The 16,956-nt window shown below is 39.2% G+C and overlaps 2 protein-coding genes across 2 annotated transcripts in view; one reads left to right on the forward strand and one right to left on the reverse strand.

Annotated features, from left to right (window-relative positions):
• The window catches only part of OSBPL10 (oxysterol binding protein like 10), a 387,153-nt gene that overhangs the window by 40,048 nt on the left and 330,149 nt on the right, over positions 1-16,956 (forward strand). The window lies entirely within an intron of this gene.
• LOC103004649 (ubiquitin-conjugating enzyme E2 variant 2-like) lies at positions 6,443-7,288 on the reverse strand. Its single transcript, XM_057554940.1, has one exon. The coding sequence runs from the start codon at positions 7,253-7,255 to the stop codon at positions 6,818-6,820; it is 438 nt and encodes a 145-aa protein (XP_057410923.1). The 5' UTR covers positions 7,256-7,288; the 3' UTR covers positions 6,443-6,817.

Raw genomic sequence — 16,956 nt, forward strand, 5'->3', positions numbered from 1 at the left:
TCCTTGGCTGGCCATGGCTCTTCTCACTCAAGCTAGTCTCCTAGAACTCCAAAGTTTGTCCTCTCTGGGCATGACAACAGTCAGTCTGGGGGCTGATGCAGATCTGTGGATGCCAGTGCAGCATCTCTGGCCCAGAAGTGAGGGTATTACCAAGGAAGTGAAGCGGGCTCTGGGGAATTTCGGTCCTGCACCTGCTTCCTCAGCTTAGAGCGCTCTTGGCTAAAAATAGCAGAATTTGTGCACCATCTGCAAAGCGCAGCTGTGAGGGCCCCTGTTTGGAAATGAAGGGAACGTTAGCATCGCTGGTCATTTCCCAAGAACAATCTTTGTTCACAAGACAAAATGTACTGCATACATTAACTGATGGAGGGTTTTCTCTCAAGACCAGTGGTATGCGGTAGGATGCACCCTGGAGTAATAGTCACTAAGGGATCTTTCAGACACACATAATTTCTTTGGCCGTCCCTTTAGGCATCCCTGTAATCACATCAATCTGGGTTCTAAGTTGAAGTTATATTAATCAGAAAAGGAACTCCTTAAACAATATTAAGATTCTTACAGAATCTTAGTGAGGACCAAGGAGTTGGTCTTGGAGGCCATGGAGCCAAGAACAGTGCCCAACGCCCTGCTCCAGCGTTTCTTCCCAGACAAAGCTCGTTTCTGTGACTTTCAGCTTGTTTGTGGCTATGCTTCCTTATACTATAAATATTTTTATAAACTAAAAGTGTGTGTGTGTGTGTGTGTGTGTGTGTGTGTGTAGGTAATACCTGTACATGGTACAAAATTCAAAAGATATGAAAGGATAAACAGGAAAAAGAAGTCTCCTTCCCTCTATCCCAGTGGCTCAATTTTCTTTCACAGAGGCAGCCTTATTTTCAACTCCTTGCATGTTCTTCCAGAGAAATGCTATGCCTATGTATAAATGTTTAGAGATTTGTTTTTACTTATACAAATAATAGCACACCATATACCATAGAGTTTGTAACATGCATTTACCACCTAACACTGTATTTTGGAGATTGAAAATACAGACCTGCATCATTCTTTTCAGCAGCTGTATCACTCAGTCTAGGGTAGGTTAGGCTACAGTAACAAAGAGCCCCCACATGTGATGGCAGCATTACGCTGATACCAAAGCCAGACAAAGATATCACATGAAAAGAAAACTACAGATCAAAATTCCTCATGAGCACAAGCACAAAAATTCTTAATAAAACTCTATCAAATCAAATTGATCAATATAGAAAAAAGGATTATACACCCTGACCGAGTGTATTCCCAGTATATCCTGTGTCCTAGGTATGAAAGGTTGAATTAGCATCCAAACATTAATTAATTTAATACACTATACTTATAAAGTCAAATAAAGTAAAAGACTACATGATCATTTCCATAATATAGAAAAATCCAACATTCATTCATGATAAAAACCTTCAATAAACCAGATAGAAGGGTACTTCTCAATCTGATAAAGGGCATCCATGAACAACCTACAGCTAACATCAGTCTTAATGGAGGAGGACTAAATGCTTCCCTTCCCAAGACTATCTACTCTCATCACTTCTATTCAGCCCTGTACTGGAGGTCCTAGCCAGGATGATAAGGACAATAAGAAAACAATTCAACTTAGAATCAAACAGAACAAGATACTTAGGAATGAATTTATCAAAAGTAGTGCCAGGGACTTCCCTGCTGGTCCAGTGGGTAAGACTCCACGCCTCCAATGCAGGGGGCCCAGGGTTCGATCCCTGGTCGGGGAACTAGATCCCGCATGCATGCCGCAACCACGAGTTCACGTGCTGCAACTAAGAAGTCCTTATGCCACAACTAAGATCCCGAGTGCCGCAGCTAAGATCCTGAGTGCTGCAACTAAGACCGGGCACAACCAAAATAAATAAATAAATAAATATTTTTTAAAAAGTAGTGCCAGATATATACACTGAAAACAACAAAATATTGCTGAGAGAAATTAAAGAAAATATAAATAAATACACATTATAAGTTCATGGATTGGAAGACTCAATATTGTTAAGGTGGCAATTTCCCCAAAACTGATTAATTCAACACAATTCTTAACAAAATACCAACAGACGACTTTTTGCAGAAATTGATAAGCTGATCAGAAATTTTTTAAAAAATTATTTATTTATTTATTTTTGGATGCGTCGGATCTTAGTTGCAGCATGTGGGATCTTTCGTTGTGGTGCCAGGCTCTTCGCTGCAGTGCACAGGCTTCTTTCTAGGTGTGGCATGTGGGCTCCAGAGCACGTGGGCTCTGTAGTTGTGGCACGCAGCCTCAGTAGTTGTGGTACATGGGCTTAGTTGCCCCGCGGCATGTGGGATCTTAGTTCCCTGATCAGGGAACGAACCCGTATCCCTTGCACTGGAAGGCGGATTCTCAACCACTGGACCACCAGGGAAGTCCTCTGATCAGAAAATTTATATGGAAACACAAATAATCTTGCAGAGCCAAAACAGTTTTGAAAAGGAAAAACAAAGTTGGAGTACTTATGTTGTTCAATCTCAAAAACTTACTATTAAAGCTCAAATGTGCATAAGGTATTATTATGCCAATTAGGGTACCAATATACTGAGATGTGCTACAAAAGGGATGACTCTTGAAAACATTATGCTAAGTGAAAAAAGCCAAATGCAAAAAGTGAGTATAGTATGATTCCATTTATGAAAAGTGTCCAGAAAATACAAATTTAGATACACGGAAAGTAGATCAGTGGTTGCTTGGGACTAGATGTGGAAGGGAGATTGTCTGCAAAAGGACTCTAGGGAATTGGAGGAAGGGGTGTTCTAAAATTCAAATGTGATGATCGTACAGTTTTGTAAGTTTACTAGAACTCATTGAACTGTGTACTTCAATGGGTGAATTTTATGGTATTTAAATTGTATGTCAATAAAGCTGTAAAAAAATAAAAAGAACAAAAGATAAAATTCGAATGCTGCACCAAATCATGAAAATTCACTGTCAGAGCCAATTGTATCATAAAAGTGCACAGGCATCCAGATTTCTGATGTTTTGTGTGATAGGCTCATTAACTCTGCTTCTACAGAGCATTTTGAGTGGAATTTGGAGAGAAATCCCTCCATCACTTTGGGGTCCACATTTGAACAAATATCTAGAACCATCCAAAGAAGCAGAGGCCCTTGCTACCCTGGCCAAAGATCACAATGTAATTGTGATTTAATTTCTTTTTTCTAGTTAAATAGAAATAAAGGATAGGGCTTCCCTGGTGGCGCAGTGGTTAAGAATCCGCCTGCCATACGACCGAGCAATCCCACTACTGGGCATATACCCTGAGAAAACCATAATTCAAAAAGAGTCATGTACCAAAATGTTCATTGCAGCTCTATTTACAATAGCCAGGACATGGAAGCAACCTAAGTGTCCATCGACAGATGAATGGATAAAGAAGATGTGGCACATATATACAATGGAATATTACTCAGCCATAAAAGGAAATGAAATGGAGGTATTTGTAATGAGGTGGATGGAGTTAGAGTCTGTCATACAGAGTGAAGTAAGTCAGAAAGAGAAAAACAAATACAGTATGCTAACACATATATATGGAATCTAAGGAAAAAAAAAAAAGGTCATGAAGAACCTAGTGGCAAGATGGGAATAAAGACACAGACCTACTAAAGAATGGACTTGAGGATATGGGGAGGGGGAGGGGTGAGATGTGACAGGGTGAGAGAGTGTCATGGACATATATACACTACCAAATGTAAAATAGATAGCTAGTGGGAAGCAGCCGCATAGCACAGGGAGATCAGCTCGGTGCTTTGTGACCACCTGGGGGGGTGGGATGGGGAGGGTGGGAGGGAGGGAGATGCAGGAGGGAGGAGATATGGGAACGTGTGTATATGTGTAGCTGATTCACTTTGTTATAAAGCAGAAACTAACACACCATTGTGAAGCAATTATACTTCAATAAAGATGTTTAAAAAAATAAAAAATAAAAATAAAAAGAAGAGTGTAAAAAAAAAGAATCCGCCTGCCAATGCAGGGGACAGGTTCGAGCCCTGGTCCGGGAAGATCCCACATGCCGCAGAGCAGCTAAGCCCGCCAGCCACAAATACTGAAGCCCATGCACCTAGAGCCTGTGCTCCGCAACAAGAGAAGCCACCGCAATGAGCAGCCCACGCACCGCAACAAAGAGTAGCCCCCGCTCACTGCAACTAGAGAAAGCCTGTGCGCAGCAATGAAGACCCAATGCAGCCAAAAATAAATAAATAAATTTAGTTTTTAAAAAAAGCTTTAAAAAGAAAAGAAAGAAAGGATAAGAAAGGGAACTAACTTGATGAAGAATCAGACTACAATTCAAGCTATTGATCAGGGAGCCAAGTGGAGATAACATGATGAAAGACTGCAAACAATTTCACATTTAACAACTTGTATAATTGCATTTTTAAAATGTGTTGAATCTTTTTTTATAACTCACTTCCACTCAATTATTTACACATGTGACCAATCCCCATTAAGTGGTGTGTGGCCATTGAATGTACGAAAACATCAAGAAAATGCTTTCTATTCCAACTATCTAATAGAAGCTTACATGATCTTTGTCACCAGCCTTTCTTTGCAAATGTATTCCTTTCTTCAGAACTTTCCTCCTACCACACATTTCTGCTTAGTATGACTTTCCACCTCTCCTTAAAGACTTAGTTCAAATACCACTCCATAGCTCATTCCTTCTTGAGCTCTGATTATTTGTGTAAATAGATTATCAAGTATACTTGTGTACAAAGAATGGTGCCTCATTCCTGGTGCCTCTAGGGCACCCTGCACTTGGTAACCTCGTAGTGTTTGTTGTATTGAGTGGAATGTGCCACCCCCTGGTGGCTGAATAGAGGAACAACTTCAACTTTGCTGAAGGATGGCCCAGTTCTTCAAACTCCTGTGGACTTTGGAGGGCTCAAAAATGTGTGGAATTCAATTCAAGAGAGTTTTTTTTTTTTTTTTTTTTTTAAATTTTATTTATTTATTTATTTATTTTTGCTGTGTTGGGTCTTCGTTTCTGTGCAAGGGCTTTCTCTAGTTGCGGCAAGCAGGGGCCACTTTTCATCACGGTGCACAGGCCTCTCACTATCGCGGCCTCTCTTGTTGCGGAGCACAGGCTCCAGACACGCAGGCTCAGTAGTTGTGGCTCACGGGCCTAGTTGCTCCGCGGCATGTGGGATCTTCCCAGACCAGGGCTCGAACCCGTGTCCCCTGCATTGGCAGGCAGATTCTCAACCACTGCGCCACCAGGGAAGCCCTCAAGAGAGTTTTGAGGGTGATCTTCTAAAATCAGAATGAGGTGATGTTTGCATGACCCCCTCAAATCAAGAGTGGCTTGGGCTCTCTCTCGGTGGAAATTACCTTTTTTCCATTTCTCCCCCCTCCTCTTCCCCTCTCACTTTCCCTTTTTCTCCCTTGTGGACCCTTTTTTTTTCTCATATCCACCAATTTTGAAGTTTTTCTTCTTTCACTTCTTGTTCTCAACTTTTCACTACTCAGTTCTTTGAAACTGTGGTTTCATTTTGATTTCTGCTTGTTTATATTCCGTTATTTCCAATGTGATCACACAGGAAACAATATTTTCTTTCTTGTTGTGTTTAATGAACACAGTGGACCAAACTCCAAACTCAGCCACTGATGTTCAATTCCAGGGACGAAGAAGACCTCTTCAAAGAGGGTGTCTTGCATTTTTGTTAACTTTCTTCCAATGTTGTTTCCCATCTATTCTCTTGCTCACTCTTTTTTTGGTACTTGAAGGAGTCTTCTTAGGGTGAACATACAGGTATTAGAGCACTCTCCACTCATCCAAAAAGCAAACTGAAGCAGAGTGAGAAGGAATACCTGTCTCTGATCACAGATACTCAATCTGATTTTTTTTAAAATTTAAGTATAGTCGATTTACAATGTTTCAGGTGTACAGCAAAGTGATTCAGTTATAATAGTATATACACATATATGTATATATATGTACAGATATATTATTTTTCAGATTCTTTTCCATTATAGTTTATTACAAGATATTGAGTATAGTTCCCTGTGCTCTACAGTAGGTCCTTATTGTTTTTTTTTTTTTACACATTACACATTTTATTTACAATTTAAGACTAACGTTAATCTCAAAATCACATATCCATACATCTATTTCCTTTTTGTTGATTTCACTTAAATGTATATGCATTGTTTGTCCAACAAAGACTGTAAACAACTCTTCACCGCGTCTGGTACATGGAACACCCAGGAACAGCTTGTAACGGAAATCCGTCCACCTCCCCACAACAATTTTATTATAAATACAGGTATCAAAACAATCCGGAATGTATTTTTGATACTACTAGTAGTCAGCACCTATACTGCTTCAAAAATGAACACATTTTGTGACAATATTCATTGTACCTGCTATTTTAGACAATTTCAACGGAAGCTCTTTCGCTAAGCAAGAGCACGCCGTTCCGGGTTTTCCTTCTTGAGCTTTCTCTTCAGAAACACATCTGCTTGCACAGCCATCTGACACTTCTCGCTGTTCTTCCACCTGGAAACCTGAGTTCCACTCTGAGTACTCCGGGTTCATGCTTAAATGACGGTGCCTTAACAAGAAAAAAAACTGTGCTGAATTTTCCTCCTGTTACCTGAAAACATAATGGGTGTACATATATTAAATATACTCTTACAGATGTCCAGGTCATGTTTACCAGCTGGAATTATCTTACTTAATGTGTGGGTATTTTGCATTGTGATATTTAATCAAGACATTAACGTGAATAGAAGGTTGTTGATTTAAGACAAGTTTTAAATCCACTAAAATTAATTGTTGTATGTCTGTCCTTCTGGTGGCTGTGGAAGCTTCATATTTTCTTTGGACATCATTAGATGTCTTAGCTCTTGAAGTACAACTTTAATGCTGTATGAATTTTGCCATTTTGCTAGCACTGGTGTGCTCCGTGCATCCACCATTCCACTGGAATTATTTATTCCATTCATATTAATTTTGGTTACAAATCTAACTGATGGAGGTGCTTCTGGGTATTTAGGTCCACATTCTACTTTCAGGCTATATATTCTGTTTTCATAATTTGTCCTTGGTGGCTCAATAATCATGCCTATCCACCTTGTAAGTGTCATATCTTCATCATCTTCAAGGCCCCAGCTAACCATACCATCGCCTACTCCTTTTTGTCCTTCTTCAAGTTCTTGCAACCAGCAAAAATTACGAGGAACTTTAATGCCTGTGGAGACTGCCATCTTCTCCTGCAGCCTGACGCACCCCTTATTGTTTAGTTTTATATATAGTAGTGTGTATCTGTTAATCCCAAATTCCCAATTCATCCCTCCCCCCGTCCCCTTTGGTAACCAAAAGTTTGTTTCCTATGTCTGTGAGTTTATTTCTGTTTCATAAATAAGTTCATTTGTATAATTTTTTTTAGATTCCATATATAAGTTATATCATATGATATTTGTCTTTCTCTGACTTACTTCACTTAGTATGATAATCTCTAGGTCTATCCATGTTGCTGCCAATGGCATTATTTCATTCTTTTTTATGGCTGGGTAATATTCCACTGTATACATATACCACATCTTCTTTATCTGTTCATCTGTCAGTCGACATTTAGGTGGCTTCCATGTTTTGGCTGCTGTAAATAGTGCTGCTATGAACATTGGGGTGCATGTATCTTTTCAAATTAGGATTTTCATCTTTTCCAGATATATGCACAGGAGTGGGATTGCTGGATCATATGGTAACTCTATTTGTAGTTTTTTAAGGAACCTCCATACTGTTCTCCATAGTGGCTGCACCAATTTACATTCCCACCAATAGTGTAAGAGGGTTCCCTTGTCTCCACACCCTCTCCAGCATTTATTATTTGTAGACTTTTTGATGATGGCCATTCTGACAAGTGTGAGGTGATACCTCATTGTAGTTTCGATTTGCATTTCTCTAATATTAGCGATGTTGAGCATCTTTTCATATACCTGTTGGCCATCTGTATGTCTTCTTTGGAGAAATGTCTATTTAGGTCTTCTGCCCATTTTTTGATTGGGTTGTATGTTTTTTTGATATTGAGCCTCAGTGTGATCTTTGTTCCCACTGCCCATTCACTGGTGCGCTAATCCATCTACAAAGCTGATTTCCAAAGCACTGGGATCAAACTTCTTTACCATAAGGTTTAACAGCTCTAGTTTTTTTTAGAAGTCTGTAATCACTTATTTCTTTAAGTTTAGCGATACAATGAATGTAATTGCTCAGAATTCACCTGGCGTGATAGAACGTTAAAGCTAAGAAGATAAATTATTTTTTAACAAATGAGAAAATCGAGGCTCAGAGGTGAAATGACTTACCTGATGTCACACAGCCTGTTTGTAACACAGCCAAGATGAAAACCCAGGTCTCTTAAATTCCAGTTTTGTGCACTTTGCAGTGCTCTGTGCAGTCTAAACACAGTGTGGAGGCATTAAGGCAGGGCACAAAGAGCCAGGACCTTGGACCCAAAAGACCTGATTTGAATCTCAGCCTTGCCACTTCCTAAATCACATTAGGTAAGTTATTTAAGCATGTTTCCTCCTCTGTAAAACTGATAGAATCTTGTACTGACCTTATAAAGTTGTTGTGAAAATTAAAAATATAAAACACTTAGCATAGGGAAAATGTGTAGTTCTATAAAAAGTAATTATATTTACTTAAATTAATTATATTTAAGTAATCAAAATATATATATTTTGAGACCAGTATAGCATAGTAGCTAAGAAAGTGATCTTTGGAGTCAAACACCTGGTGTTTCTAGTTGTAGGACCTTTGGAAAGCTATTTAGCTTCTCTGCGTGTTAGTTTCCTCATCTGTCAAATGGGAATAATAATAATACTTGTCTTTTAGGGTATCTAGAAGCTTGAATGAAATAATGTATGAAAAATTCAATGTGCTTGGCACGTAAGTCAAAGCTCAATAACTCAGGCCTCCTAATCGGCAAACCACTGAAGTAAAGAATTTAGTCTAGGAAATATTTTATTGGAAAATAGTATTTTCTTTGCAAAGTGATGAGGTTTGCAAGGAGAGCAGCAGTAATGACTTTTCATTGTCAAAAACGTGTTAACAGCCACAAAGCACGAGCCATGGGGCTGCCGGGTTTTTACAGTCTTTTCCTTAATTTAACTCCCCTAATAACCCAACGAGGTAGGTATCAGAATACTCAGATGCAGACAGATGAAGTAACTGACCCAGGGTCATCCTGCTAATAAGCAGTTTCACTAGGGTCCAGGTTGCTCCAAGCTCTGTACTATTATTCCGCTGTGCTATTTTAATTCTGTCTCCCCAGCTGAACTGGTAGAATTAAAACCTGAGACTTTGAAAAACTGCACTAGATTTCGATAACCTATTCTAACCACCAAAAACTGTTAGAGATAGCATCTGTACATGGCTTTTATTTTTTATTTTTATTTTTTTTTATTTTTTATTTTTATTTTTTTTTAATGAGGATCTTGAATCAGATGCGTATGTTTGATTGATTGATTGATTGATTGATTTTGGCTATGTTGCGTCTTCGTTTCTGTGCGAGGGCTTTCTCCAGTTGTGGCAAGCGGGGGCCACTCTTCATCGCGATGCGCGGGCCTCTCTCGTTGCGGAGCACAGGCTCCAAACGCGCAGGCTCAGCAGTTGTGGCTCACGGGCCCAGCCGCTCCGCGGCATGTGGGATCCTCCCAGGCCAGGGCTCGAACCCGTGTCCCCCGCATTAGCAGGCAGACTCCCAACCACTGCGCCACCAGGGAAGCCCCTGTACATGGCTTTTATAAAGTCAGGAAAAGCTCTTTTTTTTTTTTCTTTTTAAAATATTTATTAATTTATTTATTTTATTTATTTGGTTGTGCCAGGTCTTAGTTGTGGCTCGTGGGCTCCTTAGTTGTGGCTTGCCAGCTCAGGAAAAGCTCTTTTAATGCTTAACCATTCCATGAAATCTCTTGATTATTCCTAAATGTAGCTCCTACCGCAATTGGCTTTTAAACCCCGTATTAGTTTGCTAGGGTTGCCATAACCAAATGCTACCACCCGGGTGGCTTAAACAGTAGAAATCTATTTCTCACAGTTCTGGAGGCTGGAAGTCCAAGATCAAGGTGCTGGCAGGTTTGCTTCCTCCTAAGGCCTCTCTCCTTGGCTTGCAGACAGCTGCCTTCTGTGCACATGCATCCTTGGTGTCTCTTCCTCTTCATGTTTTGTTTGTTTTGTGGTAAGAACACTTCACTTGAGATCTAGTCTCTTAACCAGTTTTTAAGCGCAAAACACAGTATTCTTAACTATGTTGTACTCAGAGCTCCAGAACCTATTCATCCTGTGCTAACAGAAATGTTTATCCATGGAGCAACATCTCCCCATTTCCTCCTTCCCACAGCCCCTGGCAACCACCATTCTACTCTCTGCTTATATGAGTTTGACTGGTTTATATTCCTCATATAAGTGGCATCATGCAGTATTTGTCCTTTTGTGGCTGGCCTATTTCACTTAACATAATATCCTATAGGTTCCCCTATGTTGTTACATATGACAGGATCTTCTCTCTTTTTTTTATGTATAGAATGTTTATTGAAGTATTGTTTGTAATGACAAAAATTGACAACATAAAACGTCTCATTTTAAGTTTTTACTTAGACCAAACCAACTATGCTATAGACTTATGATGAAATACTGTTAAATCACATAATATAGCTTCATAGTATACATAGTATACATCAAAGTGCTATAGTATAGATAAATCTTTACAAACATGGGATGATATTCACATGTGTGTTTGTGTGTAACAGGTATATATTTGGAGAGAGGAAAAGATTAGCAAAATGTACATTTAACTGTATAGAATTAGTAAGTTTGATTGGGTTGTAGCATCTTTTTTTTTTTGCATCTTCTTTTTTTTTTAGAAATTCACGTTCTTTTATTTATTTATTTATTTTTTATTTATTTATGACTGTGTTGAGTCTTTGTTTCTGTGCGAGGGCTTTCTCTAGTTGCAGCAAGTGGGGACCACTCTTCATCGCGGTGCGCAGGCCTCTCACCGTCGCGGCCTCTCTTGTTGTGGAGCACAGGCTCCAGACGCGCAGGCTCAGTAATTGTGGCTCACGGGCCCAGTTGCTCCGTGGCATGTGGGATCTTCCCAGACCAGGGCTCGAACCCGTGTCCCCTGCATTGACAGGCAGATTCTCAACCACTGTGCCACCAGGGAAGCCCGCATCTTCTTTTTTAAAAGCTGAATATTACTCCATTTTCTCTCTCTTTCTCTGTGTACACCACATTTTGTTTATCCATTCATGTGTCAGTAGACATTTAGATTGTTTCCATATCTTAGCTATTGTGAATAATAATGCAGTGGATGTGGGAGTGCAGATATCTTTGAAATTCAGATTTCAATTATTTTGGATATATACCCAGAAGTAGGATTTCTGGACCTTATGATAGTTCTATTTTTAATATTTTGAGGAATCTCCATACTATTTTCTATAATGGCTGCATGAATTTGCATTCTCACCAACAGTGTACAAGGATTCCCATTTCTCTACATCCTGGCCAACACTTGTTCTTTTTGGTCTTGTTGATAATGGCCATCCTAAAACGTGTGAGGTGGTATCTCATTATGGTTTTGATTTGCACTTCCCTGGTTCTTCAGGATGTTGAGCACCTTTTCACACACCAGTTGGCCATTGTATGTCTTCTGTGGAGCAATATCTATTCAAGTCCTTTGCCCATTTTGTAATTGGGTTACTTGTGTTTTTGATATTGAGTTTTACAAGTTCCTTATATATTTCGGATACTAATGCCTTATCAGATATATGGTTTGCAAATATTTTCTCCCATTTCATAGGTTGCCTTTTCATTTTGTTATTGGTTTCCTTTGCTATGCAGAAGCTCTTCAGTTTGGTGTAGTCCCACTTGTCTATTTTTGCTTTTGTGGCCTGTGCTTTTGGTGTCAAATCCAAAAAATCATTGCCAAGACTGATGTCAAGAAGCTCTCTCCCTGTTTTCTTTTAGGAGTTTTACAGTTTCTGATCTTACATGTAAGTCTTTAATCCATGTTGAGTTGATTTTTGTGTATGATATCATATAAGTGTGCAATTTCATTCTTTTGCCTGTGGATATTCAGCTTTCTCAACACCATTTGTTGAAGAGACTATTCTTTCCCCATTGTGTATTTGGCGCCCTTGTTCAAGATCAGTATGTTACCGACCTGGGTTCTTGGACTCTTTAATCAATAGAAATTGATAAGAGGCCAGAAGAGGAATTCAGGCAAGACTTTACTGGGACTCATGCTGTAGCAGGGGGGAGAAAAAACAAGTAACATGTGTCCTTACTTGCTCCCTGAGGTGGGGTGAGCTGGTTCCTTATATGGGGTGAGGGTGGGGGCGGATTGGTAGGTCAGGCAGGAGGGGTGGCTCAGGTGGTCTGCCCACCCCCTTGGTGGGGCTGTGTGCAGGGGGCATGCACAGAACCCTGCTTTTGCTCCCGACACCTCAGAAGTGGCAACTGGATTCTGGCCTTTTTGTATCTTGTTCATAATTTACCCCAAAAGGCGCATGCATGCAGTTATTTTTAGTCCCTTATAGTTTCTTTGTCTTCTGTTGCTTGAGGAGATATTTGTCCAGGTGCAAGCGCTGCAGCAAAGGGTCCCAGGTCCCAGGTCTCAGCCTGTCTCAAGTTCACCATATAAGATTGGGTTTATTTCTGGGTTTTCTATTCTCTTCCTTTGGTCTATATGTTTGTTTTTATGTCAGTACCATACTTTTAACTTCTGTAGATTTGTATTACATTTTGAAATCAGAAAATGTGATGCCTCCAGCTTTGTTCTTCTTTCTTGAGATTGCTTTGGCTATTTGAGATCTTTTGTAGTTCCATATGAATTTTAGGATTATTTTTTGTATTTCCATTAAAAATGTCATTGGAATTTTGTTGGGGATAATATTGAATCTATAGATCACTTTGGATAATATGGACATTTTAACAATACTAAGTTTTACAAGCCAGGAGCATGGGATGTCTTTCCATTTATTTGGGTCTTCTTTAATTTCTTTCAGCAATGTTTTGTAGTTTTCAGTATACCAGTCTTCATCTCCTTCATTAAATTTATTTCTAAACATTAAAATTGGGAGTGTTTTCTTAATTTTTCTTTTAGATACAGTGTTAGTATATAAAAGCGCAAGTGATTTTTGTGTGTTGATTTGGTATTTTGCCACTTTATTGAATTCCTTTATTAGTTCTAAGAGATTTTTTGTGGAATCTTTAGGGTTTTCTACATATAAGAGTGTGTCATTTGCGAACAGAGATCATTTTACTTCCTCCTTTCTGATCTGGATGGCTTTTATTTCTTTTTCTTGCTTAATTGCTCTGACTAGCACTGCCAATACTGTGTTGAACAGAAGTGATGAGAATGGGCATCTTTGCCTTGTTCCTGATCTTAGAGGAAAAGCTTTCAGTTTTTCACTGTTGAGTATGATGTTAGCTGTGGGCTTTTTATTTCTATTTATTTCATTTTATTTTAGAGGGAAGCACATTTTATTTAATTTATTTAATTATTTTTTTTTGGCTGCGCCATGTGGCATGCAGGATCTTAGTTCCCTGACCAGGGATTGAACCTGTGCCCCCTGCATTGGGAGCGCAGAGTCTTAATCACTAGACTCAGGGAATTCCTGTGGGCTTTTTATATATGACCTTTATTATGTTGAGGTAAATTCTTTCTATAACTAGTTTTTTGAGAGTTTTCAATCATGAAAGGTATTTTTGTGGGAGAACGGGGCCTGGGACTTGTATTCCATCATCTTACTAATGTCACTCCTCTTCCTCCTCTTATAAGGACACCAATCCTATTGCATTAGGGCCCCACCCTTTTGGCCTCATTTAACTTTAATTACCTCTTTATAAGCCCTATCACCAAATACAATCATTTCGGGGGTTAGGACTTCAACATATGAATTTGGGGTGGGGGACAGTTCAGTCCATTAAAGAATCCAAATTTTTATCCTCAAGGTAATAAGAGTGTTTTCTATAAATACTTTCAGAAACACTTTGATTGACAAACACAGTCATGAATTTTGTGTCCAAGTCCCCCAAATTATACAATGTGAGCGCCAGAGGGGACCTTACAGATCATAGTTAGGTGCCTTCAGTTTTCAGTTGGTGAAACTTAGAGCCAGAATGGGGAAGGGACTTGTGTGAGGGTCACACAGCTGGGACTCACTGGCACCCATACTGGAACCCAGAATTCCCATGTGGTGCAGGGGTCATTTGATTGCAGTGCACCTGGCTATTTCAAATCTGATTTTATATGTGATATCCTCCCTGCTATTCACCACTTTGAATTTCACCAATGCTTTCTTTATACCTAGGCAGATAGCAACTCAGCTCACGCCAAGCACATTTTCTCATTTTATAGATAAGGATGTCTGAGAGGTTGTCACTTGCTTAAGGTTCTCCAGCTCGTAAGAGACATAGCCTGAGGTGGATGTAGAGTTGAAGGTTTATGTGCTGGTGAATTGAATAGCTCATGTGTTTGCTCACTCTGAAAGCTGAGTCATCAGCTTCTTTCTCCGCTCCTATTATGACGTATCACGGCAGGTTCAACAACAGACAGCAAAAGAGGGCAACTACAGACCTTCACAGGGCACTGAAAAATGATTCTTTTGTTCTGATTCTTGTGCAAAAAAGGATTGCTGGGGAAAATAAATAATTTCTGCATGGCAGGGCCAGAGCACTTTAAGCAGATGGGCTGGAGAATACTTTATAACAAAAGCACTTTATAGTGATGGTAAAAATATCCTGTCCATGATTTTTAAAAATCTAAACAATGTAGAAAAGTATAAAGGAAGAGTAAATTTTCTCATCTTCCTGATCCATCCCCAGTTGCATTCTCCAGAGGTGATTATTACTACTTTCGTGCATGTACTCAGAAGTATATTTTAAGCACACGTAAGCACATATCTAATATATATAAATTATAGTGTAGGATAATACTATAGTTATTATTCAGCAATGTACTTTTTAATCCTTAACAGTACATCTTGACATAGTTTCATATTAATATATGTAGTTCCATTTCATTCTTCTTAATGATGGCAAAATATTTCACTGTAGGAATATATCCCGATTTATTTAATTTTTCCTATTACAGACTGAATAATGCCCCCTCCCCCAAATGTCCATCTCCTAATCCGTGGAACCTGTAAATGTTACCTTATTTGAAAAAAGTCTTTGCAGATGTGATTAAGTTAAGGATCTTGAGATGGGGATATTACCCTGGATGATCTGGGTGGGCCCTGCATGAATCACAAGTGTTCTTTTAAGAGAAGTGTGGACAGGGACTTCCCTGGTGGTCCAGTGGTTAAGACTCTGCACTTCCACTGCAGGGGGCATGGGTTCAATCCCTGGTCGGGGAACTAAGATCCCACATGCCACGTGGCATGGCCTGAAAAAAAAAAAAGAGAGAAAGAGAGAGAAAGGCAGAGATCTGACACACACAGAGGAGAAGGTGATGTGAAGACAGAGGTGGAATTTGGAGGGTTGTGGCCACAAGCCAAGGAATGCCAGCAGCTGCCAGAACCTGGAAGATGCAAGGGACAGATTCTCTTCTAGAACCTTCAGAGGATGTGCAGCCCTGCTGCCACCTTGATTTTGGACCAGTGCTATTGATTTCAGACTTCTGGCTTACAGAACTGTGGAAGAAGAAACCTGTGTTATTTTAAGCCACCAAGTTTGTGGTAATTTGTTAAAGCAGCCACAGGAAATGAATACAATTCCCGTACTGATGGACATTTAGGGTGTTTCTACCATTGTGAAAGTGAGCTATAATGATTAGTTGGCACATGTAGCTTTAACCACTTGTACAATTATATTTGTAGGACAAATTCTATGAAATGGATTATCAGAGGCAAAGGATGTACACGTATAAAACAAAGATTTCATCTGGCCAAAAGAGAATATTTTATGCTTCCCAAATGAATTCCAGATACTATATGTCAAAATGTATATCTTTGAGTTTATAGCTTTAAATATTTGTCATAAAACAATAAAGACTGAAACCAAATGACCTAACCACTCAACTCAAGAATCAACTTAAAGAACAGAGTAAATTTGAAAAAATAAAACAAAAGGAAGTAATAAATAAAGACAAAAATCAGTAAAATAGTGAATAACAATAAAACAAAACAAAAATATGATATATATCAATATAACCAATGTTTTGTCAATATAATTAGTTTGACAAACCTCTAGAAAGACTGAGCAAAAGAAAAGGAGAGAAAACATGCAAACAAACAAATTACAAAGTAAAAAGCAGGAAATCAGATATAATAGAGATTTAAACACAATAAAATAACATTTAAAAATTTATACATAAACATATCAAAAGTAAAAACTGATGGGAGAAGAACTAGGAAACTTGAACAGACTTACTAGTATCTTGAGAAAAATTATCTCAAAGATCTCTTCCTATGCACATTAAAAACCACAGGCCCGGGCTTCCCTGGTGGCGCAGCGGTTGAGAATCTGCCTGCCAATGCAGGGGACACGGGTTCGAGCCCTGGTCTGGGAAGATCCCACATGCCGCGGAGCAACTGGGCCCGTGAGCCACAACTACTGAGCCTGCGCGTCTGGAGCCTGTGCTCCGCAACAAGAGAGGCCACGATGGTGAGAGGCCCGCGCACCGCGATGAAGAGTGGCCCCCGCTTGCCACAACTAGAGAAAGCCCTCGCACAGAAACGAAGACCCAACACAGCCATAAATAAATAAATAAATAAATATTAAAAAAAAAAAAAAAAAAAAAAAAAAAAAAAAAACCACAGGCCCGTGATGAATTGGGAGACTGGGATTGACATATATACACTAATATGTATAAAATGGATAACTAATAAGAACCTGCGGTATAAAAAAATAAATAAAATAAAATTCAAAAATTCAAAGAAAAAAAACTACAGGCCCG

The sequence above is a fragment of the Balaenoptera acutorostrata genome, chromosome 10, assembly GCF_949987535.1.
Source record: "Balaenoptera acutorostrata chromosome 10, mBalAcu1.1, whole genome shotgun sequence".
NCBI lineage: Eukaryota > Metazoa > Chordata > Mammalia > Artiodactyla > Balaenopteridae > Balaenoptera > Balaenoptera acutorostrata.

Coding starts and splice junctions, on each gene's coding strand:
- LOC103004649 (XM_057554940.1), bottom strand. CDS start 7,255: ATGGCAGTCTCCACAGGCATTAAAGTTCCTCGTAATTTTTGCTGGTTG.